This window comes from Salmo salar, chromosome ssa19, assembly GCF_905237065.1.
Source record: "Salmo salar chromosome ssa19, Ssal_v3.1, whole genome shotgun sequence".
Lineage (NCBI taxonomy): Eukaryota > Metazoa > Chordata > Actinopteri > Salmoniformes > Salmonidae > Salmo > Salmo salar.
Window position 1 is genome coordinate 76,613,361 of NC_059460.1, and position 25,782 is coordinate 76,639,142.

Here is a 25,782-nt window from a genome sequence, read left to right on the forward strand (position 1 = left end):
TTTGTTATGGACCTGGGATGCCTAGAAGTGCCTTCTGATAAAGATAATCAAAGGTAAGTGATTATTTACAATAGTATTTTTGATGGTTGATCGTTCCAAGATGGCTCAAAACATGTATAGCCTAGACTATTTTTCTGGGTATACCACATCGTTTATTGCAAAGTGTGATTTCCCAGTAAAGTTATTTTTAAATCTGGCAAAGAGATGGCATTCAAGACATGTTAATCTATAAGTCTTTGAATGACAATATTACATTTTAACAATGTTTTTGAATAGTAATTTTGTAAATTGTAGCGCTAATAAACCGGAAGCATTTGAGGCAAAAGATTTTCTGAACGTCATGCGCCGATGTAAAATGCTGTTTTTATATATAAATATGAACTTTATCGAACAAAAAATGCATGTGTTGTGTAACATGATGTCCTATGAGTGTCATCTGATGAAGGTTGTCAAAGGTTAGTGCTGCATTTAGCTGTGTTTTGGGTATTTGTGATGCATGCTAATTGCTTTGAAAATGGCTGTGTGATTATTTCTGGCTGGGTACTCTGCTGACATAATCTAATGTTTTGCTTTTGCTGTAAAGCCTTTTTGAAATCGGACAACGTGGTTCGATTTAGGAGAGGTGTATCTATAAAACGGTGTAAAATAGTCATATGTTTGAGAAATTGAAGTTATAGCATTTATGAGGTTTTGCATTTAGCGTGACGCGATTCCACTGGCTGTTGATTAGGGTGGGACGCAAGCGTCCCACTGGCCCAGAAAGGTTAATTGACTACAGCTCAGCGTTCAACACCATAGTCCCCAAAAAGCTCATTAATAAGCTAAGGACCCTGGGACTAAACACCTCCCTCTGCAACTGGATCCTGGACTTCCTGATGGGCCGCCACCAGGTGGTAAGGGTAGGCAACAACATGTCTGCCACGCTGATCCTCAACACTGGGGCCCCTCAGGGGTGCGTGCTTAGTCCTCTCCTGTACTCCCTGTTCACCCATGACTACGTGGACTGTATTGAAGCTGGTTGAGAGTTTCAAGTTCCTTGGTGTCCACATCACCAACAAACTATCATGGTCCAAACACACAAAGACAGTCGTGAAGAGGGCACGACAACACCTTTTCCCCCTCAGGAGACTGAAAAGATTCGACATGGGTCCCCAGATCCTAAAAAAGTTATACAGCTGCACCATGGAGCGCATTCTGACCGTTTGCATCACCACCTGGTATGGCAAATGCTCGGCATCTGACCGTAAGGTGCTACAAAGAGTAGTGCATACAGCCTAGTACATCACTAGGGCCATGCTTCCTGCCATCCAGCACCTACATAGTAGGCTGTGTCAGAGGAAAGCCCCAAAAATAGTCCAAAACTCCAGCCACTCAAGTCATAGACTGTTCTCTCTGCTCCCGCACGGCAAGCGGTACCGGAGCGCCAAGTCTAGGACCAAAAGGCTCCTTAACAGCTTCTAACCCCAAGCCATAAGACTGCTGAACAATTAATCAAATGGCCACCAGACTATTTACATTGACCCCCCCCACTGCTGCTACTCGCTGTATATTATCTATGCATAGTCACTTTACCCCTACCTACATGTACAAATTACCTCAACTAACCTGTACACCCGCACATTGACTCTGTACCGGTACCCCTGTATATAGCCTTGTTATTGTTATTTTATTGTGTTACTTTTTATAATTTTTTACTTACATTTATTTAGTAAATATTTTCTTAACTCTTTCTTCAACTGCATTGTTGGTTAAGGGCTTGTAAGTAAGCATTTCATGGTAAGGTCTACACCTGTTGTATTCGGCGCATGTGACAAATAAAGTTTGATTTAATTTGAGTTAGCTGTAGCAAATATAGCAAACGCTACAGCTAACAAAAAAGGTAACAAATGTTTAATCCATCAAGGAAACAAACTGTGAACCAGTCTCTAATTATACTTTATGATGTGAGTCAGAGGTGTGTGTGTGTGTGTGTGTGTGTGTGTGTGTGTGTGTGGGACATGACCTCATCGGCTGCCAAAGAATATTGTCAATGAACAAAGAAGTGTTCAAGGAGCCGGCCCAAGCCAGCATACAGTATTACACTTGGAATGCAACCTCAACAGGAAGAGCTAGTTGACTGGTAAACAGACAGTGATGCAGAAACTTGCATTCTTCAGCCTCCCTTAACATTTTGCACTATTATTATTAAATTCAGTGCTGAACAAGCAACTGATCCAATTTCTATTCCAAACAACCGGTCCAAAAATGTAAAGGTCCAATGCAGCCATTTTTTTATCTCAATATCAAATCATTTCTGAGTAACAATTAAGTACCTTACTGTGAATGTTTTCAATTAAAACAGTCAAAAATGTACAAAAATAGCTTCTTAGCGAAGAGTAATTTCAAGCAAAAATTTTGCTAGGACTGTCTGGGAGTAGTCTGAGTGGAGAGGGGAAAACTGAAACCCTGCTGTTATTGGCAGAGAGGTTTGGAACACTCTTTCTTATTGGTATATTAACTAATGTCACCAGGCAGGCCAAAACTACATGCCACGACAACAAGCTGATATTTCAGGTGTTCTTTTCAAACAGCTCTTACACTAAAAGGGAATTATCATAATTTTTACAATTTCACAACCTCATAGTGTGGAAATATATATAAAACACAGGAAAATCTAATTTTGACTGCACTGGGCCATCAAACGTTATGAAACATCAATAAAAGTTCAAATACAATCCACCTGACAAAATACCCAATGAGTCAAAGCCTCACTGTCGGTTTGCCTTAACAGAGGGTCCCAGAGGGTCATGGTTGACAGGTTGCATTGAGTCAGGATTCAAAGAGACAGAGAGGGGGGGATTGGGATGGCAGGCAGATAGGCAGCTCATTGTGTGAACGGTGCTGGTGACTCATCGGCTTCCTGGGGAAAAGAGCCAGAGGGGTTTGGACGAAGGGGTTTAGGGAGGCGTGGGCCTGGGGTCCCCTGGTGACGACCTCTCCATTGAGCTCTGTTTCCTCAGGAAGCCCTCTTGTCTCCTGCGTCCCCCTCTCCAAGGACAGATTACGTCTGTTTGTATTACCGTCCTTCAGGATGGCTCGGAGTAGTGGGGTACTGGAGTTTGCTGGGATTGTGGTGTTGTATTGTATTACAGAGATTCCTCTGAGGGAACTTATATAGAACCCAAGTCATCAGGGGAAACGGCTTTTATGTCAATTAGCAAGGTCTGGGTTGTTTACATCAAGGTTTTGGTTGGTTGATAAAGTGCATCAGCCCATGACACTGACTGACTGACTTCTTCAAACAGTTATACCACTGCAAAAGTTGGACTTACTGTTTGTGTGTCTGCAATAGTAATGTTTACTGTCTTCCTCACAGTTTGGATTTGACTGTGGGAATAACATCAACTGCGTGAATGCTGGAATGCGGGTATGATTGGATCGAGCCCTATCGAATTTTACTAAACATTAGTTATAATTAGCTGCTTGACCACAAAGCTTGGCCTCAACAGGTGTCGCGGAGGATGACATATGGACGGTCACTCGAGTTTTATTAGAAAAGCTGTGTAAAATCAGAGAACATTTTGGTTTATAAAGGACTTGAGGAAAATAACTAATTGATGTCCATTTTTTCCAGGAGAGTGGAGATGGGACTGAAGCCTAACACTGGAGTTGTGATGGAGGGAAACAGTTGGAGGGGAATAAAAAGGAGAGGAAAGATGTCTCAATCTCTCCACCACTCCGTAGCCAGCTGCTAGAAGACCAGAGAAGTCTTTACTTTTGAACCCTGACCTCTATCACTTCCTGATTGTCCATCACCGGCATATGATCTTGTTCTATCACAGTTTTTTGTCTCTGTCCATTTGGCTGCCTCAGCTGCTTCGTCCTAAAAAAAAAAATGGGAACCACAAAACTGTAATGCCATTCAAATGGTCATTTAATTTCCCTAGAGGTGTCGAGGTGGAAGGAGTGTCATGTCTTCACCTCAATAGAAGTCATAAAATAGTTTTTTTGTGAGTAAATATAGAGCAAGAACCTGTCTTTGATGTACCGGCGTCATTGGATAGATATTGAGTCAATATTTTCCGGCTTAGATTCTCCCCCCCCCACTGTCACCAACCAACCCACCCGTCCACCAATGTTTTGGTGGACTACTTTATTTGTGGGGGATAACTTTAGATTTTAGTGCCAAGCCTTGTCACCCCAAGGCAAGAGAATCTCCTGAAACAAGAGGCACATGACTGACAAGCACATGCTCTGACACGTCTGGAATACTCTCCACCCCTGTTTTGGTAAAAAGCTAAGGGATGGGACTGGAAAAATTCAACCGCTCTCACATTCATAGACAGAGTTATGGATGCAAGGACTGACCATCCATGACATCAAAATAATAGTTGTAATCATGTTTTGAGGCTATATAGTGTTTTCTCAATATTCACTTTGTTGACAAATATTGGAGTAAAACAAGTTTATATTTTGGGTTCTGATGGTGTACGACAGTTGAACTAAGCTCATGAGGCATTTATAAGTTATATTCTTCAAGAATCAATGGGTACATATAATGAATTTATACGTATGTATTAACTCCAGAATACCAGATGAGGTGACTAAAAAGGTATTTCTGACCAGATAACAGCTGGGTTATTAAACACTGAAATAAGTTTAGCCAATGGGGGACAGGATAGGAAGGGGTGTTTATACAATTCACATTAAGGGGAGTATAGTCATACACAACACTGCTAATACCTCACTATACACTCACCACCCTATAGAAACACAAGGGAACCAGTTAGATTTAGTGTGTACTGATGCAAAGTGTGTTCCAGCACTGGTAGTAGCCAGAGGCACTGATAGTAGATTTTAGGATGAGCTTTCACAGGCTAGAGAGGGAGAGAGGGAGAGAGATGAACTTGTGGCCAGCTGACACTTAAGGGGGAGAGTGAAGGAGGAGTGCATGTGTCTCTGTGCAGACAGGCAGAAGCTGCATTCTTTCATCTCACTCTGTCCTCCCTCCCTCCCTCCCTTTTCCTGAGTGGTGTTATCCCTGCCTGGCTGTCACACAATTTGGGAGGTAGTGTTAAGAAGAAATGTATCTTATATTTAACTGAAGGCTTACAGTGTACAATGAAAGCCACATTCAAACTGAGATGGTAAAGATTGAGGTGCACATGAAGGAAAACCGTACAGGAAAATGTTTCCTCAGTATTTTAAGGACAGATATGGTTTGTGTGTGTGTGTTGCAATGTCAAACCACAGCACCATCATTTCTCATCCCTGCCTTCTCTGACACAGAGGCCGAGGAGTCTGAAATCATTCTGTCACTGAGTGCTGTAAATCCTCGGTTTAGGCTGAGGCCATCCATAAACCCTGATAACGTAACCATTTAACCTCTGGCTCTTTAAAATGGATTGTTTGATTTGATTTGTTTGCTCAAGGAATTACCAGTTAAGAGTCTCTAAAAGGGTTGTATGTGTCAGTTGACTCTTAGACAGATAACTGTTACCTCCACATCCTCATACCAAAACATATGTGGCCTCTACACTGATGGAAGAGAGCTGTACAGTAAGAACACATCTACTGTAAGAAACAAACCTGACTAAATAAGTTCACTGGAATACATCATGGAGGAAACATTTCTTACCTTGCATTGTTGTTTTGGTGGGTTCTGGGAACAGCGGGATGAGCAGGAGGTAGATGAGGTAGACAAAAGAAAACCCATTGTACCGGAACAGACAGGCTGCAAAACAACAAGGGAGCAAGTAAAACATCGGATCAGAACCCATCTATGACATAATACCCTGGATAAATCAGAACCCATCTGTGACATAACACCATGGATAAATCAGAACCCATCTGTGACATAACACCATGGATAAATCAGAACCCATCTGTGACATAACACCACGGATAAATCAGAACCCATCTGTGACATAACACCATGGATAAATCAGAACCCATCTGTGACATAACACCATGGATAAATCAGAACCCATCTGTGACATAACACCATGGATAAATCAGAACCCATCTGTGACATAACACCATGGATAAATCAGAACCCATCTGTGACATAATACCATGGATAAATCAGACATCATCTGTGACATAACACCATGGATAAATCAGAACCCATCTGTGACATAACACCATGGATAAATCAGACATCATCTGTGACATAACACCATGGATAAATCAGAACCCATCTGTGACATAACACCATGAATAAATCAGAACCCATCTGTGACATAATACCCTGGATGAATCAGAACCCATCTGTGACATAACACCATGGATAACCCCCCCCCAGAAGTTAGTAGCCTTAATTAGAAGGAACCAAAATAAAACAGAACAGCAGCACCAACGTTTCAAATTAAAGGGACGAAGAAGTTCTGTGTCTCTAACAGTTATGATTACAGCTTTGGAGAGTGGTGTGAACAGTGTCGATGGGAGTGGAGGGAAGGGATAGCTCTGTAAAGCCATAGCAGCAGGAAGATGGTTGGGGTGGGGATGCTGCGACGGCTAAATCGGTTCACAAATACAGGAGTTGTAAAGGCCCGTGCATTACTTTTATTATAGTTTTTATTCATATATTTGTTTCTATTCCGATTTTTCAGGGGGTGCTGCAGCACCCTCAGCACCCCTGCTTCCTGCGGCTATGTATAAACCTCAACGTTTTTGACATACAGTGTTTGATAGATGCCTGCACTGCTGCACTCGACATTCCAACAGTGTTTGACAACAGGCATTTGGCACTGGAGAAAACTTGGCAGATCTCTGTCGGAATGCCAAAACTGAGCAAAACGACATCTACTACAGCTACACCGTGCCAAAAAACGTCCAGATTGCATTAAGATAAACCATGGCTGATGCCATTTAAGTCAAGCATTTTAGCCTGAGTACCGGTCTGTCCATGAATCTATCTGGGAAAACATACATGCAGCTCAATCTTCAGCCTGCGCAAAGTTTATGAAAAATGTCATGTATGGCACTTGTGTTAAATAGTCCTGTGAGTCCGTCGGCGCTTTCAGCCAAAATTAATTATGTTTGCAGCATATTTCTTCAGGCTTTCAAACAAAATGGTCCACTCCTCTGAACAATGATGGACTTGAGTCATTTTCTAAGGAGCTCTATGAATTATTGCATGCAACAGAGGTTGGTGGCCTGCTTAATGGTAAAAATAAAGGCTCCATCGCTCACAACCCAGAAATACACACAAAGCATAGATTCTAAATTACAATTATATTTTTATGCACAACAATGGACACACTTTTTTCCTTTATGTATTTCCCCTGATACAGCACAGTGGCATTTGTTCCTATTTTTAATAGGTTATATTTCACAGTTTTAAGGTTTCAAAATGTACTTGTACTCATCTCTTTTCTCTTCTGCTTCATCCCTTTGTTTGCCATTAAAAGAGCATTGTTTGCTTTTCCTGAGTGGAACACTCCCCATTGATACAATTCAGTCCAGTGGGACGCATCAGTTTAAAGGTGCAACCCCTGTGACATTTACCACCAAGTTGTTTTTCAAATTCAGGATTGGGCCTTTATTAAACATTGCCTGTACTTACTTCAGAATTAAGTCATGTCAAGTAGTATTTACAGAATTATTCAAATGACCATCATATGACTAACACCACCATAACCAAGCAGTGGGATGTTAATAGGCCAAATACCAAACCAGTACAATTACACTTTATTCTATTTGAAAATACTTACACTGCAGGTTGAAAAGTTCAGACGCTACAAGAGACTGTGACTCACAGGGAGGCCTAGTTCCGATCGTGGCGATGATGTCAGCATAACTACGCACATTTACATAGAAAAAAAACACATAACTTCCCTTGTCTGTCACAAATGTTGAAGAAAATTCAGTGGGTCGAATTTTAAGACAAAATATCCATAGGAAAGTCTTATTAAACCCACCGCTGTGTGTGGCAAACAAGATTTGTTTGCTGGTGAACAAAGGCACATGCACAAGAAGGAAGTACATGCACTCGATGTACTGACCGAAGTCTTGCAGGTGTTTACATGGTTTTGTGCATGTGTCAGGTGTTAGAAACAGATATTTCTAATAAGTCGGGGAAATATACTTCCGGGTTTGGAGCGGGTAGTCGCACTTCACTTCGCTCCACAGGTAATATTACATTTCATTACATTACAACGGTTTGATCTGAACAATTTTTTCTTAGCTAGCTACATAGCCGTCTTTGTATCAAAGATAATTGTGTAGTTTAGAGTAATTATCGAGGTTAGCTAGCCAGCCAGCTGTTTTCGTCCTCCTAACTTAGTCAACACTGCTAGCTAGCCAACTAGCCAACTTCTACCGACTAGCAGCACTGTAGAAACTATTACATTACAACGGAACGACTTGATTTGTGTAGTGCTAGCTAGCTACATAGCTGTCTTTGCTGTCTTTGTATCTAAGATAATTGTGTAGTTTAGAGTAATTATCGAGGTTAGCTAGCCAGCCGCGACGCGACGCCATTGTCCAGACTCCAGACTTAGTCAACACACCTAGTCATCATCAAACCCACTGCTAGCTAGCCAACCTTTACTGACTAGCAGCACTGTAGAAACTATTACATTACAACGGAACGACTTGATTAGTGTAGTGCTAGCTAGCTACATAGCTGTCTTTGCTGTCTTTGTATCTAAGATAATTGTGTAGTTTAGAGTAATTATCGAGGTTAGCTAGCCAGCCGCGACGCGACGCCATTGTCCAGACTCCAGACTTAGTCAACACACCTAGTCATCATCAAACCCACTGCTAGCTAGCCAACCTTTACTGACTAGCAGCACTGTAGAAACTATTACATTACAACGGAACGACTTGATTAGTGTAGTGCTAGCTAGCTACATAGCTGTCTTTGCTGTCTTTGTATCTAAGATAATTGTGTAGTTTAGAGTAATTATCGAGGTTAGCTAGCCAGCCGCACCGCGACGCGACGCCGTTGTCCAGACTCCAGACTTAGTCAACACACCTAGTCATCATCAAACCCACTGCTAGCTAGCCAACCTTTACTGACTAGCAGCACTGTAGAAACTATTACATTACAACGGAACGACTTGATTAGTGTAGTGCTAGCTAGCTACATAGCTGTCTTTGCTGTCTTTGTATCTAAGATAATTGTGTAGTTTAGAGTAATTATCGAGGTTAGCTAGCCAGCCGCACCGCGACGCGACGCCGTTGTCCAGACTCCAGACTTAGTCAACACACCTAGTCATCATCAAACCCACTGCTAGCTAGCCAACCTTTACTGACTAGCAGCACTGTAGAAACTATTACATTACAACGGAACGACTTGATTAGTGTAGTGCTAGCTAGCTACATAGCTGTCTTTGCTGTCTTTGTATCTAAGATAATTGTGTAGTTTAGAGTAATTATCGAGGTTAGCTAGCCAGCCGCGCCGCGCCGCGACGCCGTTGTCCAGACTCCAGACTTAGTCAACACACCTAGTCATCATCAAACCCACTGCTAGCTAGCCAACCTTTACTGACTAGCAGCACTGTAGAAACCAATACATTACAACGGAACGATTTGACGAGTGCAGTGTTAGTTGTCTTTGTCATAGTTTGATAATTGTGTAGTTTAGAGTAATTATCGAGGTTAGCTAGCCAGCTATTTTCGTCCCCCGCGACGCCATTTTTCCAAACCTAGCCAACTATTACCGTCGAGCAGAATTGTAGAAACGAAATACATTACAAAGGAACGTCTTGATTAGTGCTATGTTAGCTAGCTACATAGTTGCTTTTGTATCATGATAAGGTGTAGTACTGAAACTATCGAGGTTACCTAGCCAGCTACACATTCAAACAAAGTCAACAACGCAACCACTGCTAGCTAGCCTACTTCACCAGCCAGCAGTACTGTATCATCTTCGTCATTTTAGTCAATAACATTTTTGCAACGTAAGCTTAACTTTCTGAACATTCGAGAAGTGTAGTCCACTTGTCATTCCAATCTCCTTTGCATTAGCGTAGCCTCTTCTGTAGCCTGTCAACTATGTGTCTGTCTATCCCTGTTCTCTCCCCTCTGCACAAGCCACACAAACGCTTCACACCGCGTGGCCGCTGCCACTCTAACCTGGTGGTCCCAGCGCGCACGACCCACGTGGAGTTCCAGGTCTCCGGCAGCCTCTGGAACTGCCGGTCTGCGGCCAACAAGGCAGAGTTCATCTCAGCCTATGCTACCCTCCAGCACCTCGACTTCTTGGCACTGACGGAAACATGGATTACCACAGATAACACTGCTACTCCTACTGCTCTCTCCTCGTCTGCCCATGTGTTCTCGCATACCCCGAGAGCATCTGGCCAGCGGGGTGGTGGCACTGGAATCCTCATCTCTCCCAAGTGGACATTCTCTCTTTCTCCCCTGACCCATCTGTCTATCTCCTCATTTGAATTCCATGCTGTCACAGTTACCAGCCCTTTCAAGCTTAATCTTACATCTAGACGTTCCGCTAGCGGAACACCTGCTCCAATATCCAATGATAGGCGTGGCGCGAATTACAAATTCCTCAAAAATACAAAAACTTCAATTTTTCAAACATATGACTATTTCACAGCATTTTAAAGACAAGACTCTCCTTTATCTAACCACACTGTCCGATTTCAAAAAGGCTTTACAGCGAAAGCAAAACATTAGATTATGTCAGCAGAGTACCAAGCCAGAAATAATCAGACACCCATTTTTCAAGCTAGCATATAATGTCACAAAAACCCAGAAGACAGTTAAATGCAGCACTAACCTTTGATGATCTTCATCAGATGACACACCTAGGACATTATGTTATACAATACATGCATGTTTTGTTCAATCAAGTTCATATTTATATCAAAAAACAGCTTTTTACATTAGCATGTGACGTTCAGAACTAGCACCAAACTTCCGGGGAATTTACTAACAATTTACTAAATTACTCACGATAAACGTTCACAAAAAGCATAACAATTATTTTAAGAATTATAGATACAGAACTCCTCTATGCACTCGATATGTCCGATTTTAAAATAGCTTTTTGGTGAAAGCACATTTTGCAATATTCTAAGTACATAGCCCAGCCATCACGGGCTAGCTATTTAGACACCCGGCAAGTTTAGCCTTCACCAAAATCAGATTTACTATTATAAAAGTTTGATTACCTTTTGTTGTCTTCGTCAGAATGCACTCCCAGGACTGCTACTTCAATAACAAATGTTGGTTTGGTCCAAAATAATCCATCGTTATATCCGAATAGCGGCGTTTTGTTCGTGCGTCCCAGACACTATCCGAAATGGTAAATCATGGTCGTGCGCATGGCGCAATTCGTGACAAAAAAATTCTAAATATTCCATTACCGTACTTCGAAGCATGTCAACCGCTGTTTAAAATCAATTTTTATGCAATTTATCTCGTAAAAAAGCGATAATATTCCGACCGGGAATCTCCTTTTCCGCAAACAGAGGAAAAATCACAAAGACGGGGGCAGCCAGGGCACGCGCCTAAGCCCACAGTCCCTTGATCGGCCACTTGAGAAAGGCGATAATGTGTTTCAGCCTGCGGCTGGGATGACGACATTCAGGTTTTTCCCGGGCTCTGAGCGCCCATGGAAGACGTAGGAAGTGTCACGTTAGAGCAGAGATCCTTTGTAAAAGATAGAGATGGCAAAGAAGTTCAAGAAATGGTCAGACAGGCCACTTCCTGTAAAGGAATCTCTCAGGTTTTGGCCTGCCATTTGAGTTCTGTTATACTCACAGACACCATTCAAACAGTTTTAGAAACTTTGGAGTGTTTTCTATCCAAAGCCAATAATTATATGCATATTCTAGTTACTGGGCAGGAGTAGTAACCAGATTAAATCGGGTACGTTTTTTATCCAGCCGTGAAAATACTGCCCCCTAGCCATAACAGGTTAACATCCTTATCATTTATCGCCCTCCAGGTTCCCTTGGAGAGTTCATCAATGAGCTTGACATTTTGATAAGTTCCTTTCCTGAGGATGGCTCACCTCTCACAGTTCTGGGTGACTTTAACCTCCCCACGTCTACCTTTGACTCATTCCTCTCTGCCTCCTTCTTTCCACTCCTCTCCTCTTTTGACCTCACCCTCTCACCTTCCCCCCCTACTCACAAGGCAGGCAATACGCTTGACCTCATCTTTACTAGATGCTGTTCGTCCACTAATCTCATTGCAACTCCCCTCCAAGTCTCCGACCACTACCTTGTATCCTTTTACCTCTCGCTCTCATCCAACACTTCTCACTCTGCCCCTACTCGGATGGTATTGCACCGTCCCAACCTTCGCTCTCTCTCTCCCGCTACTCTCTCCTCTTCCATCCTATCATCTCTTCCCTCTGCTCAAACCTTCTCCAACCTATCCACTGATTCTGCCTCCTCAACCCTCCTCTCCTCCCTTTCTGCATCCTTTGATTCTCTATGTCCCCTATCCTCCAGGCCGGCTCGGTCCTCCCCTCCTGCTCCGTGGCTCGATGACTAATTGCGAGCCCACAGAACAGGGCTCCGGGCAGCCGAGCGGAAATGGAGGAAAACTCGCCTCCCTGCGGACCTGGCGTCCTTTCACTCCCTCCTCTCTACATTTTCCTCTTCTGTCTCTGCTGCTAAAGCCACTTTCTACCACTCTAAATTCCAAGCATCTGCCTCTAACCCTAGGAAGCTCTTTGCCACCTTCTCCTCCCTCCTGAATCCTCCTCCCCCTCCCCCCCTCCTCCCTCTCTGCGGATGACTTCGTCAACCATTTTGAAAAGAAGGTTGACGACATCCGATCCTCGTTTGCTAAGTCAAACGACACCGCTGGTCCTGCTCACACTGCCCTACCCTGTGCTTTGACCTCTTTCTCCCCTCTCTCTCCAGATGAAATATCACGTCTTGTGACGGCCGGCCGCCCAACAACCTGCCCGCTTGACCCTATCCCCTCCTCTCTTCTCCAGACCATTTCCGGAGACCTTCTCCCTTACCTCACCTCGCTCATCAACTCATCCTTGACCGCTGGCTTCCGTCTTCAAGAGAGCGAGAGTTGCACCCCTTCTGAAAAAACCTACACTCGATCCCTCCGAAGTCAACAACTACAGACCAGTATCCCTTCTTTCTTTTCTCTCCAAAACTCTTGAACGTGCCGTCCTTGGCCAGCTCTCCTGCTATCTCTCTCAGAATGACCTTCTTGATCCAAATCAGTCAGGTTTCAAGACTGGTCATTCAACTGAGACTGCTCTTCTCTGTGTCACGGAGGCTCTCCGCACTGCTAAAGCTAACTCTCTCTCCTCTGCTCTCATCCTCATAGACCTATCTGCTGCCTTTGATACGGTGAACCATCAGATCCTCCTCTCCACCCTCTCCGAGTTGGGCATCTCCGGCGCGGCCCACGCTTGGATTGCGTCCTACCTGACAGGTTGCTCCTACCAGGTGGCGTGGCGAGAATCTGTCTCCGCACCACGTGCTCTCACCACTGGTGTCCCCCAGGGCTCTGTTCTAGGCCCTCTCCTATTCTCGCTATACACCAAGTCACTTGGCTCTGTCATATCCTCACATGGTCTCTCCTGTCATTGCTATGCAGACGACACACAATTAATCTTCTCCTTTCCCCCTTCTGATAACCAGGTGGCGAATCGCATCTCTGCATGTCTGGCAGACATATCAGTGTGGATGACGGATCACCACCTCAAGCTGAACCTCGGCAAGACGGAGCTGCTCTTCCTCCCGGGGAAGGACTGCCCGTTCCATGATCTCGCCATCACGGTTGACAACTCCATTGTGTCCTCCTCCCAGAGTGCTAAGAACCTTGGCGTGACCCTGGACAACACCCTGTCATTCTCTACTAACATCAAGGCGGTGACCCGATCCTGTAGGTTCATGCTCTACAACATCCGCAGAGTACGACCCTGCCTCACACAGGAAGTGGCGCAGGTCCTAATCCAGGCACTTGTCATCTCCCGTCTGGATTACTTCAACTCGCTGTTGGCTGGGCTCTCTGCCTGTGCCATTAAACCCCTACAACTCATCCAGAACGCCGCAGCCCGTCTGGTGTTCAACCTTCCCAAGTTCTCTCATGTCACCCCGCTCCTCCGCTCTCTCCACTGGCTTCCTGTTGAAGCTCGCATCCGCTACAAGACCATGGTGCTTGCCTACGGAGCTGTGAGGGGAACGGCACCTCCGTACCTTCAGGCTCTGATCAGGCCCTACACCCAAACAAGGGCACTGCGTTCATCCACCTCTGGCCTGCTCGCCTCCCTACCTCTGAGGAAGCACAATTCCCGCTCAGCCCAGTCAAAACTGTTCGCTGCTCTGGCACCCCAATGGTGGAACAAGCTCCCTCACGACGCCAGGACAGCGGAGTCAATCACCACCTTCCGGAGACACCTGAAACCCCACCTCTTTAAGGAATACCTAGGATAGGATAAAGTAATCCTTCTAACACCCCCCCCTTAAAAGATTTAGATGCACTATTGTAAAGTGGTTGTTCCACTGGATATCATAAGGTGAATCCACCAATTTGTAAGTCGCTCTGGATAAGAGCGTCTGCTAAATGACTTAAATGTAAAAAAATGTAAATAATCATTTCCTGTGGATATTTTGTCTCATATTTCGACCACTGAAAGACCAACCTCACAGACAAGCAGTAGAGTAAATGTAAATATAATTGTATTCAACATTTAGACTTTAACACCTTTTCCACTGCTTTTTTAAAGACTTTATATCACAAACCACTCCCTGTTTCCATCCACAGTTTTTATGTCATACCTTATAAATAAAAAAATCACGACAGCTGTGATGGAAACTATCATGGCAAAAGGCGAGACCCAGATGTAGACACAGGAGGCAGATGGTTGGAGTCTTAAAATGTTTATTAATCCAAAGGGGTAGGCAAGAGAATGGTCATGGACAGGCAAAAAGGTCAGAACCAGATCAGAGTCCGGGGGGTACAGAGTGGCAGACAGGCTCCTGGTCAAGGCAGGCAGAATGGTAAAGGCAGGCGGGTACAAAGTCCAGAAAACAGGCAAGGGTCAAAACCAGGAGGACTACAAAAAGGAGAATAGCAAAAGGAGTATGGGGAAAAACACACTTGTCGACTTGACTTAAACATACAAGACGAACTGGAACAGAGAGACAGGAAACACAGGGATAAATACACTGGGTAAAATAAGCGACACCTGGAGGGGGTGGAGACAATCACAGGAACAGGTGAAACAGATCAGAGCGTGACAGAAACAGGACGTTTCGGTACAATTTTCTAAATACCATACTAAATATTTTTTGTTAATTTTTGTGTCTGTAAAATGTATTATGCAAAAAAATGGTGGTGGAAACGTGTTTAAGTGCAATTATTGATATAAATATTGATATAATAACCATCAAATCAAATCAAATTTATTTATATAGCCCTTCTTACATCAGCTGATATCTCAAAGTGCTGTACAGAAACTCCAAGTTTACATCATATTGAAGTAAACTTGGAGTCACGTGATGATATGGTGTGCGGTCCTCCCACCTACGATTCGGGAAACCATGCAGTTTATTAGGCTACAGATTAAATAACTTCTGATGAACTTCACAGGGTGGTGAAAGTGCACAGTGATGAGCTTGATGCTCTTTTCCAATAAATATCGATGGTATGATTCTGAATGACATGATGATCGATGCTTGGCTGCCGTTTGACAAATACAATTATTCTTGCTTTTATCCATAATAATGTCATCATGTAGACTAGCCTACCTGCGCTGCAAGCTGTTGGCTAGAGCACAGGCACCAAGACCAGAGTGGCACATCTGCTATTTAATACAACAATTTTGACAAAACTATCAGTAGACTGGAAACACATTGAACTTTAGTTTTTAAAATGCGCATATTTTCTTCATGCAGATTTTAGAATATTTGCATGAAAATCTGGTGCCAATTGGATGGAAAGCTAGCTACAGTCTGATTCAAACTCATGCCCTCTTGGGGCTGGTCCTTAGAATCTTCGTTCCCCTCATTCATTCAGGGAGAGCTACATGACAGGTAACAGGGCGACAGGTAGCCTAGAGGTTAAGAGCGTTGGGCCAGTAACAGTAAAGGTCACTGGTTTGAATCCCTGACCCGTCTTGGGGAAAAATTGGTCTATGTGCCCCTGAGCAATGCATTTAACTTCTGTAAGTTGCTCTGGATAAGAGCATCAGCTAAATGACAAAAATGTATACTGAGCAAAAATATGAACGCAACAATTTCAAATATTTATAGTAATATAAGGAAATCAGTCAATTTACATACATTCATTAGGCCCTAATCTATAGATTTCACATGACTGGGCAGGGGTGCAGCAATGGGTGAGGCAGGGAGGACACCCACTGGGGAGCCAGGCCCAGCCAATCAGAATGAGTTTTCCCCACAAAAGGGATTTATTACAGACAGAAACACTCCTCTGCCAAGTAAGTTTACAATTTATTTTTGTAAACTATTTTCAGCATTTTTCTCTGTAGATGTTTGTAAATACAACCTCCGGAAAGTAAAGAGCCTCGAGGTTAGAGCATTGGGCCAGTTACCAAAAGGTTGCTGGTTTGAATCCCAGAGCCTACAAGGTGAAATCTCTGTTGCTTTTTCCTTGAGTAAAACAGGTAACCCCAATTGCTCCAGGGGTGCTGGACCATGGTGACCCTAGCCGTGAACCCATTCCCTGCGGGTGTCTCAGGAGGAGTTGGGATACGCCTGCCTGCCTGCCTGCCTGCCTGCCTGCCTGCCTGCCTGCCTGCCTGCCTGCCTGCCTGCCTGCCTGCCTGCCTGCCTGCCTGCCTGCCTGCCTGCCTGCCTGCCTGCCTCCATTCCTTGACCAGCACTTAAAGGGTTGGCCCAGTGCATGGGTTGCAGGCAGACTTGTATCAAGTTAGTGTACACCATTACAATAACAAAGCCCATTCATTAATATCACCTGAAGCAACAAGGTTTGGGTTTGCATTGCAGAGAGCAGAATATTTAGGAGTTTTCAACAGCGATTTAACACCGGAGGCGTACAGGTAGTCTCACGTTGCCATGCCTCCAAAATCACGTCGCTGTCACGCCTCCCTTGGAGGTCTGGAGAATTTTGATTGGATGTTACATTTCAAGAACCCTCCCCCCACATGCCGTTGGTGCTGCGTGTTATGTTCGTCACTGTTTTCCGAACGGGAAGGACACATTTTGCAGAGAGTTGTTCCGTATGCTAGTTTGCAACATTGAAGAATATTGAAGAAAACTTGAATTCTGTTTTGTCAAAAGTGTGCTCTATACACCAAATCGACATCAACATATTCTGATGGTGTTTTAATCTGCGATTTCCCGGCCATTCTCACACACTGTTGCACCTACGGCACTAATCTAGTGAGCACTATTGGAGCTCCACCCAAGCAAGGCATTTGATTGGTTTAATGTGTTGTAAGGCATCACTGGTTTACATTGGGTTGCCACCCCTATTTAGCTATTTTTCGGCCATTAACTTCACCAGGCTTCCTGTTTTAGGGAAGCCTGGTTCGCAACGAGGGTAGTGCACAGGATACTGATGGTTTAGATTCATGTATTGTAATTATGGCAGTATGGCAAACTTCATTTGTGTGTATCTGTGTGCGCATGTGTAACAGTGTTGCTTTCGTTGCTCCCCTCGCTTCAACCTGGGCTTGAACCAGAGACCCTCTGAACACATCAACAACGGCCTCCCTCGAAGCATCGTTTCTTATTGCTCCACAAAAGCCACGACCCTTGCAGAGAAATGGAAACAACTACTTCAAGGTCTCAGAACAAGTGACGCCACCAGTTGAAATGCTACTAGTGTGCACCTCTAACTAGCTAGCCATTTTACACCGGCTACACATGTGTGTGGGTGTGTTCTGGTTCTGGATCTGTGTGGATGGTGAGCCCTGTCTCTGGCAGTGTTATTGGGATTAGGTGTACATTAACACTTCCCCCCAGCAGGTGACCTCCTATTGACAGCCAGCACACAGATCAACTGGGGCAGCAGCTTCAATCAGCTGGGTCTTCAGGACAAGCCTGACTGTTTGGAGTAGGAGTCGTGACCAGAGCCACTGCCAACACACAACACCCCATGCTGCCCCAAAATGTCCACACCCTGTTTATTTTCCTTACTGAGCTGCAAACACTGCAAATGATTCCCCTCATAATATCTGCTGTGGGTTTAAGTGACCCTAATGATTGTAGTTTGGTATGATACTGGCGGAGAGAGGAAGGGAGGCCATGTCTGTGTTTGTGGGTGCAGAGCAGCACACTTCCACGCTCCATTGCTTCCTCGTCAAGCTCCAAGTCAGGCAGAATTTGCACTTCACCACCTATGCTGTAGACACCCCATTAATTATTACTCCTTGAACTGAATACATATAGTGGGGATATACACAAGACAGGGTTTGAGTTAAATCTAGAAGCTGAAACAATCAAGAAATGAACAGCACTTAATGTTCTTTGGGGCTAAACTTAGTTTGCTTTGGTCAAATCAAAATGTCTCTATTCTGCAGTGAGAGAATGCTGGAAAGCCTGCTTGAATATCTTGTCAGAGACAGAAATCGGTCCAAAGTATATAGCATGTTGTGGAATGTGACTACAGGCATGGCTTATTGTGAACAAACATGTAAATCAGAGACCAAGTGTGCTTATGCTTATAAGTTATCTTATTTATAGTAAGCCGTTGGCTTTTGAGAACACTGAGGCTTAACAAGTAAAGAAAGGACTTAAGTTAAACTGACAGTCATGGAGAAAGACTTAAGAGTTTGGCTTTGCTTTGGTATGATAATTCTATCTGATGTTATAGTATACCACAGTCAGGGTGTGGTATTGCTCTCTAGCGTCTAGCTAGCCATTAACAGAAAGGAAAGGAGACAGACAGTAAAGTGTTGCAAATTCGGCATGCCAGCATCATTAATAAACATGGCGTCGTCGAGGAATAATAAAGTTGAATGATACAAACAACTGTGTGGGTTAAAATTACACATTGATAAAAAATGAGTTGTGACACAAAACAACATGTGGTCTGTCCTTAAATCAGATGAACTCAGCCATTTTCCTTTCTAGCAGCTGCAGGGCACAGATATAACATTTTAGTAAACATAAAATGTTAATTAAGGGAGTTGAATTATGCAGCCCAGTGGATTTTACCGGTAAAAGCACATCAAAATATCAATTACTGCTCTACAAAGAATTTATGAACAATAAATATTTTAACCCTTCCATAACTCAACCTTCCCACTTCTGGCCAACTGAACGACTAGAGTTCCCAAAATTATACACCAAGCTTTAAATTTCAGTTGTTCAGTTACTTATTTCAAAATCTTCATCAGGGTTAGATTAATCTACACTTACAGAATCTTCTGCAAATAATGAAAGTTTTATAAATAATGAAGGATCATAGCAAAATGTACTTTAAATCACACAGGGTGGAAGGCACGTGCACAGATAGGGTTCTACCTGTGCAGAACACATGCCTTTTTTTGTCCTTCCAGTCTCCAAAGTGCCCTTTCGGTGGTGGTATAACAACCCCAGAATGTTTTTATTGTTTTTGTATAAATGTGTTTACTGCGCAAAGTTGGACACGCATATCCAGATTAGTGACCAGAAGATTAATTTCTTCCAGTTTTGCCTGGCAAAAACAGAGTAGTCCAACGTTTATCATCCATATAAAATACAGGTTAGCAATCTACTACTGACTCATGTCTGCCAGAACACAAGGCCACCTGGCGATGTGATTGATCATATTCATACTTCAGATAGGGCTAGTTTGGGTGCCTACTGGCTATATGTCTAAAGATAAGCAGCTGTAACATCACACTGCCTTCAATATAATGAGATGAATATGTAGCATATCTGATGAATGTATTGTATTACGATATTTGTGAGGAAGATCATTGCTACCCAGCTGGCAACGCCAACTCTGCACGCAGGCTGCCCTCCAAAGTGATGGTGTGGTGCAGACAGTATCTCTATGCTTAATGACCACTAGATGAGTGATTGGTCGATCCACATCTTTTCTGCCTGAGGTGAAATGAAAGGGAGTGAATGGGGGGAGGAATGGGGGATTATTCCCTTTGCTGTTTACTTTGCCTGCAGGTGTAAAAGTGACCTGGTCACATAAAAGACACTTTCGAATCGTCAGACCTCCTGGGCTTTTCACACACAACAGTGTCTAGGGTTTACAGAGAATGGTGCGACAAACAAAAAATATCAGGTCAGAGGTAGTCCTGCGGGCAAAAACAGCTTGTTGACGAGAGGTCGAAGGAGAATGGCAAGAATCATACAAGCTAACAAGCCGGGCCACAAACAGACAAATAACGGCGCAGTACAACAGTCCTGTGCAGAACGGCATATCGGAACGCACAATTTGTCACGGATGGGCTATTGCAGCAGACGACCACACCGGGTTCCACTACTATCTCTTAAAAACAAAAGAAGCGGCTTCAGTGGGCACGCGATCACCAACACTGGACAATTGAGGAGTGGAAAAACATTGCCTGGTTCGACAAAAGAAAGATGGTGCTGATAGAGATGGCAGCTTCGCTTCTAGTCCTTAGGAAACTGTGCAGTATTTAGTTTTTTATGTATTATTTCTTACATTGTTAGCCCAGAAAACCTTAAGTGTTATTACATACAACTGAGTAGAACTATTGGATATCAGAGAGATGTCAATTTACCAGCACAACCAGCACTACGACCAGGAATATGACTTTCCCAAAGCGGATCCTTTGTCTGCACCTCCCAGGGCATTTGAACTGATTCCAGAGGCCGACCCAAAACAACACCGCCGGAGGAGAGGGCGCCGAAGCGGTCTTCTAGTGAGGCTTCGGATGCACGCACACCACTCACCACTTCCGAGTATATTACTTGTTAATGTCCAGTCCCTAGTTAACAAAGTCGACGAAATCAGGGCAAGAGTTGCTTTCCAAAGAGATATACGGGATTTTAACATACTCTGTTTCATGGAGACATGGCTAGCTGGGGACATGCTGTCGGAGTCCATACAGCCAATGGGATTTTTAGTGCATCGCGCTGACAGGAATATACATCTCTCTGGTAAGAAGAAGGGCTGGGGTGTATGTTTCATGATTAACGACTCATGGTGTAATTGGAACAACATACAAGAACTCAAGCCCTTTTGTTCACCTGACCTAGAATTCCTAACAATCAAATGCCCACCATATTATCTCCCAAGAGAACTCTCCTCGGTTATCGTTACAGCCGTGTATATCCCCCCGCAAGCGGATAACAAGACGGCCGTCAAGGAACTTCAGTGCAAACTGGAAACCATATATTTTTTTATTTCACCTTTGTTTAACCAGGTAAGCTAGTTGAGAACAAGTTCTCATTTACAACTGCGACCTGGCCAAGATAACGCAAAGCAGTGCGACACAAACAACACAGAGTTACACATGGAATAAACAAGCGTACAGTCAATAACACAATAGAAAAAAAGAAAGTCTATATACAGTGTCTGCAAATGGCGTGAGGAGGTAGGCAATAATTAGGCCAGAGTAATTACAATTTAGCAGATTAACACTGGAGTGATAAATGAACAGATGATGATGTGCAAGTAGAGATACTGGTGTGCAGAAAAGTTAATAAAAACAATATGGGGATGAGGTAGGTAGATTGGGTGGGCCATTTACAGATGCACTATGTACAGATGCAGCGATCGGTTAGCTGTTCAGATAGCTGATGTTTAAAGTTAGTGAGGGAAATATAAGTCTCCAGCTTCAGCAATTTTTGCAATTCGTTCCAGTCACTGGCAGCAGAGAACTGGAAGGAAAGGCGACCAAAGGAGGTGTTGGCTTTGGGGATGACCAGTGAGATATACCTGCTGGAGCGCGTGCTACGGGTGGGTGTTGTTATCGTGACCAGTGAGCTGAGATAAGGCGGAGCTTTATCTAGCATAGACCTATAGATGACCTGGAGCCAGTGGGTCTAGCGAAGAATATGTAGCGAGTGCCAGCCGACTAGAGCATACAGGTCACAGTGGTGGGTGGTATAAGGGGTTTTGGTAACAAAACGGATGGCACTGTGATAGACTGCATCCAGTTTGCTGAGTAGAGTATTGGAAGCTATTTTGTAGATGACAGTTTTACTAGGGTAAGTTTGGCGGCATGAGTGAAGGAGGCTTTGTTGCGAAATAGAAAGCCGATTCTAGATTTGATTTTGGATTGGAGATGTTTAATATGAGTCTGGAAGGAGAGTTCACAGTCTAGCCAGACATCTAGGTATTTGTAGTTGTCCACATATTCTAGGTCAGAACCGTCCAGGGTAGTGATGCTAGTCGGGCGGGCGGGTGCGGGTAGCGAACGGTTGAAAAGCATGAATTTGGTTTTACTACCGTTTAAGAGCAGTTGGAGGCCACGGAAGGAGTGTTGTATGGCATTGAAGCTCGTTTGGAGGTTAGTTAACCTGTTGGGGGTAGGGGGCAGTATTTACACGGCCGGATAAAAAACGTATCAGATTTAATCTGGTTATTACTACTGCCCAGAAACTAGAATATGCATATAATTATTGGCTTTGGATAGAAAACACCCTACAGTTTCTAAAACTGTTTGAATGGTGTCTGTGAGTATAACAGAACTCAAATGGCAGGCAAAAACCTGAGAAGATTCTGTACAGGAAGTGCCCTCTCTGACCATTCCTTGAGCTTCTTGACTCTGTTTATTGAAGACTGAGGATCTTTGCTGTAACGTGACACTTTCTACGGCTCCCATAGGCTCTCAGAAGGCGGGAAAAAGATGAATGATGTAATTCCAGCCACTGGCTGAAAAACATTAGCGCTTTTGGCAAGTGCTCTATCAGAGGACAATGGGCTGAGGCGCATGCACGAGTCGACCCCATGTTTTTTCTTTCATCTTTGAACCTAAACACGCTTTCCCGGTCGGAATATTATCGCTTCTTTACGAGAAAAATGGCATAAAAATTGATTTTAAACAGCGGTTGACATGCTTCGAAGTACGGTAATGGAATATTTAAACAAATTTCTCACGAACAAAACAGAGGATATTTGGATATAACTATGGATTATTTTGAACCAAACCAACATTTGTTATTGAAGTAGAAGTCCTGGGAGTGCATTCTGACGAAGACAGCAAAGGTAATAACATTTTTCTTATAGTAAATCTGATTTTGGTGAGTGCTAAACGTGGTGGGTGTCTAAATAGCTAGCCCTGTGATGCCGGGCTATCTACTGAGAATATTGCAAAATGTGCTTTCACCGAAAAGCTATTTTAAAATCGGACATAGCGAGTGCATAGAGGAGTTCTGTATCTATAATTCTTAAAATAATTGTTGTGTTTTTTGTGAATGTTTATCGTGAGTAATTTAGTAAATTCACCGGAAGTTTGCGGGGGGTATGCTAGTTCTGAACGTCACATGCTAATGTAAAAAGCTGGTTTTTGATATAAATATGAACTTGATTGAACAAAACATGCATGTATTGTATAACATAATGTCCTAGGGTTGTCATCTGATGAAGATCATCAAAGGTTAGTGCTGCATTTAGCTGTGGTTTGGGTTTATGTGACATTATATGCTAGCTTGAAAAATGGGTGTCTGATTATTTCTGGCTGGGTACTCTGCTGACATAATCTAATGTTTTGCTTTCATTGTAAAGCCTTTTTGAAATCGGACAGTGTGGTTAGATTAACGAGAGTCTTGTCTTTAAAATGGGGTAAAATAGTCATATGTTTGAGAAATTGAAGTTTTAGCATTTCTAAGGTATTTGAATAATGCGCCATGGGATTCAACTGGCTGTTGAGTAGGTGGGACGATTTCGTCCCGCCAACCCTAGAGAGGTTAACACAGTGTCCAAAGAAGGGCCAGATGTATACAGAATGGAGTCGTCTGCGTAGAGGTGGATCAGGGAATCACCCGCAGCAAGAGCGACATCACTGATATATACAGAGAAAAGAGTCGGCCCGAGAATTGAACCCTGTGGCACCCCCATAGAGACTGCCAGAGGTCCGGACAACAGGCCCTCCAATTTGACACACTGAACTCTGTCTGCGAAATAGTTGGTGAACCAGGCGAGGCAGTCATTTGAGAAACCAAGGCTGTCGAGTCTGCCGATAAAAATGCAGTGATTGACAGAGTTGAAAGCCTTGGCCAGGTCGATGAAGACAGCTGCACAGTACAGTCTTTTATTGATGGTGGTTATGATATCGTTTAGTACCTTGAGCGTGGCTGAGGTGCACCCGTAACCAGCTCGGAAACCAGATTGCACAGCGGAGAAGGTACGGTGGGATTCGAAATGGTCAGTGGTCTGTCTATTAACTTGGCTTTCGAAGACTTTAGAGAGGCAGGGCAGGATGGATATAGCTCTATAACAGTTTGGGTCTAGAGTGTCACCCCCTTTGACGAGGGGGATGACCGCGGCAGCTTTTCAATCTTTAGGGATCTTGGATGATACGAAGGAGAGGTTGAGCAGACTGGTAATACGGGTTGCAACAATGGCGGCGGATAGTTTTAGAAAGAGAGGGTCCAGATTGTCTAGCCCAGCTGATCTGTACGGGTCCAGGATTTGCAGCTATTTCAGAACATCTGCTATCTGGATTTGGGTGAAGGAGAAGCTGGGGAGACTCGGGCAAGTAGGTGCGGGGGGGGCAACAGCGCCTCTTCAACCTCAGGAGGCTGAAAAAATGTGGTTTGTCACTGAAAAAATGTGGTTTGTCACCGAAAACCCTCACTAACTTTTACAGATGCACAATTGAGGGGGGGGGGGGCAACAGTGCCTCTTCAACCTCAGGAGGCTGAAAAAATGTGGACAGTCACTGAAAACCCTCACTAACTTTTACAGATGCACAATTGAGAGCATTCTGTAGGGCTCTATCACCGCCTGGTACGGCAACTGCACCGCCCACAACCACAGGGCTCTCCAGAGGGTGGTGAGGTCTGCACAACGCATCACCGGAGGAAAACTACCTGCCCTCCAGAACACCTACAACACCCGATGTCACAGGAAGGCAAAAAGATCATCAAGGACAATAACCAACCGAGCCACTGCCTGTTCACCCCGCTTCCATCCAGAAGGCAAGGTCAGTACAGGTGCATCAAAGCTGGGACAGAGAGATTGAAAAACAGCTTCTATCTCAAGGCCATCAGATTGTTAACCTGTTGGGGATAGGGGGCAGTATTTGCACGGCCGGATAAAAAACATCCCCGATTTAATCTGGTTACTACTCCTGCCCAGTAACTAGAATATGCATATAATTGTTTGATTTGGATAGAAAACACCCTAAAGTTTCTAAAACTGTTTGAATGGTGTCTGTGAGTATAACAGAACTCATATGGCAGGCCAAAACCTGAGAAGATTCCAAACAGGAAGCGCCCTCTCTGACCATTTCTTGGCCTTTGTCATCTCTATCCAAAACAAAGGATCTCTGCTGTAACGTGACATTTTCTAAGTTTCCCATAGGCTCTCAGAAGGCGCCAGAACGTTGAATGATGACTCTCCAGTCTCTGGCTGAAAAACAGTAGCGCATTTGGTAAGTGGTCGATCTGAGAACAATGAGATGGGTGCGCGCGTGCACGTGAAGAGTCCATTTTACTTTCTCTGTCTTTGAACGAAAACAACGACTCCCGGTCGGAATATTATCGCTTTTTTACGAGAAAAATCGCATAAAAATGTATTTTAAACAGCGTTTGACATGCTTCGAAGTACGGTAATGGAATATTTTGACATTTTTTTGTCACGAAACGCGCCGGGCGCGTCACCCTTCTTTACCCTTCAGATAGTGTCTTGAACACACGAACAAAACGCCGCTATTTGGATATAACTATGGATTATTTGGAACCAAACCAACATTTGTTGTTTAAGTAGAAGTCCTGGGAGTGCATT

The 25,782-nt window shown here is 43.8% G+C and overlaps 1 protein-coding gene across 2 annotated transcripts in view; it reads right to left on the reverse strand.

Annotated features, from left to right (window-relative positions):
• The window catches only part of LOC106579641 (piezo-type mechanosensitive ion channel component 2), a 258,629-nt gene that overhangs the window by 212,102 nt on the left and 20,745 nt on the right, over positions 1–25,782 (reverse strand). For both annotated transcript variants that reach the window (XM_045702749.1, XM_045702748.1), the window contains exon 2: positions 5,618–5,713. In XM_045702749.1, coding sequence (XP_045558705.1) covers positions 5,618–5,713 — 96 coding nt within the window. The remainder of the gene's footprint in view (positions 1–5,617; positions 5,714–25,782) is intronic.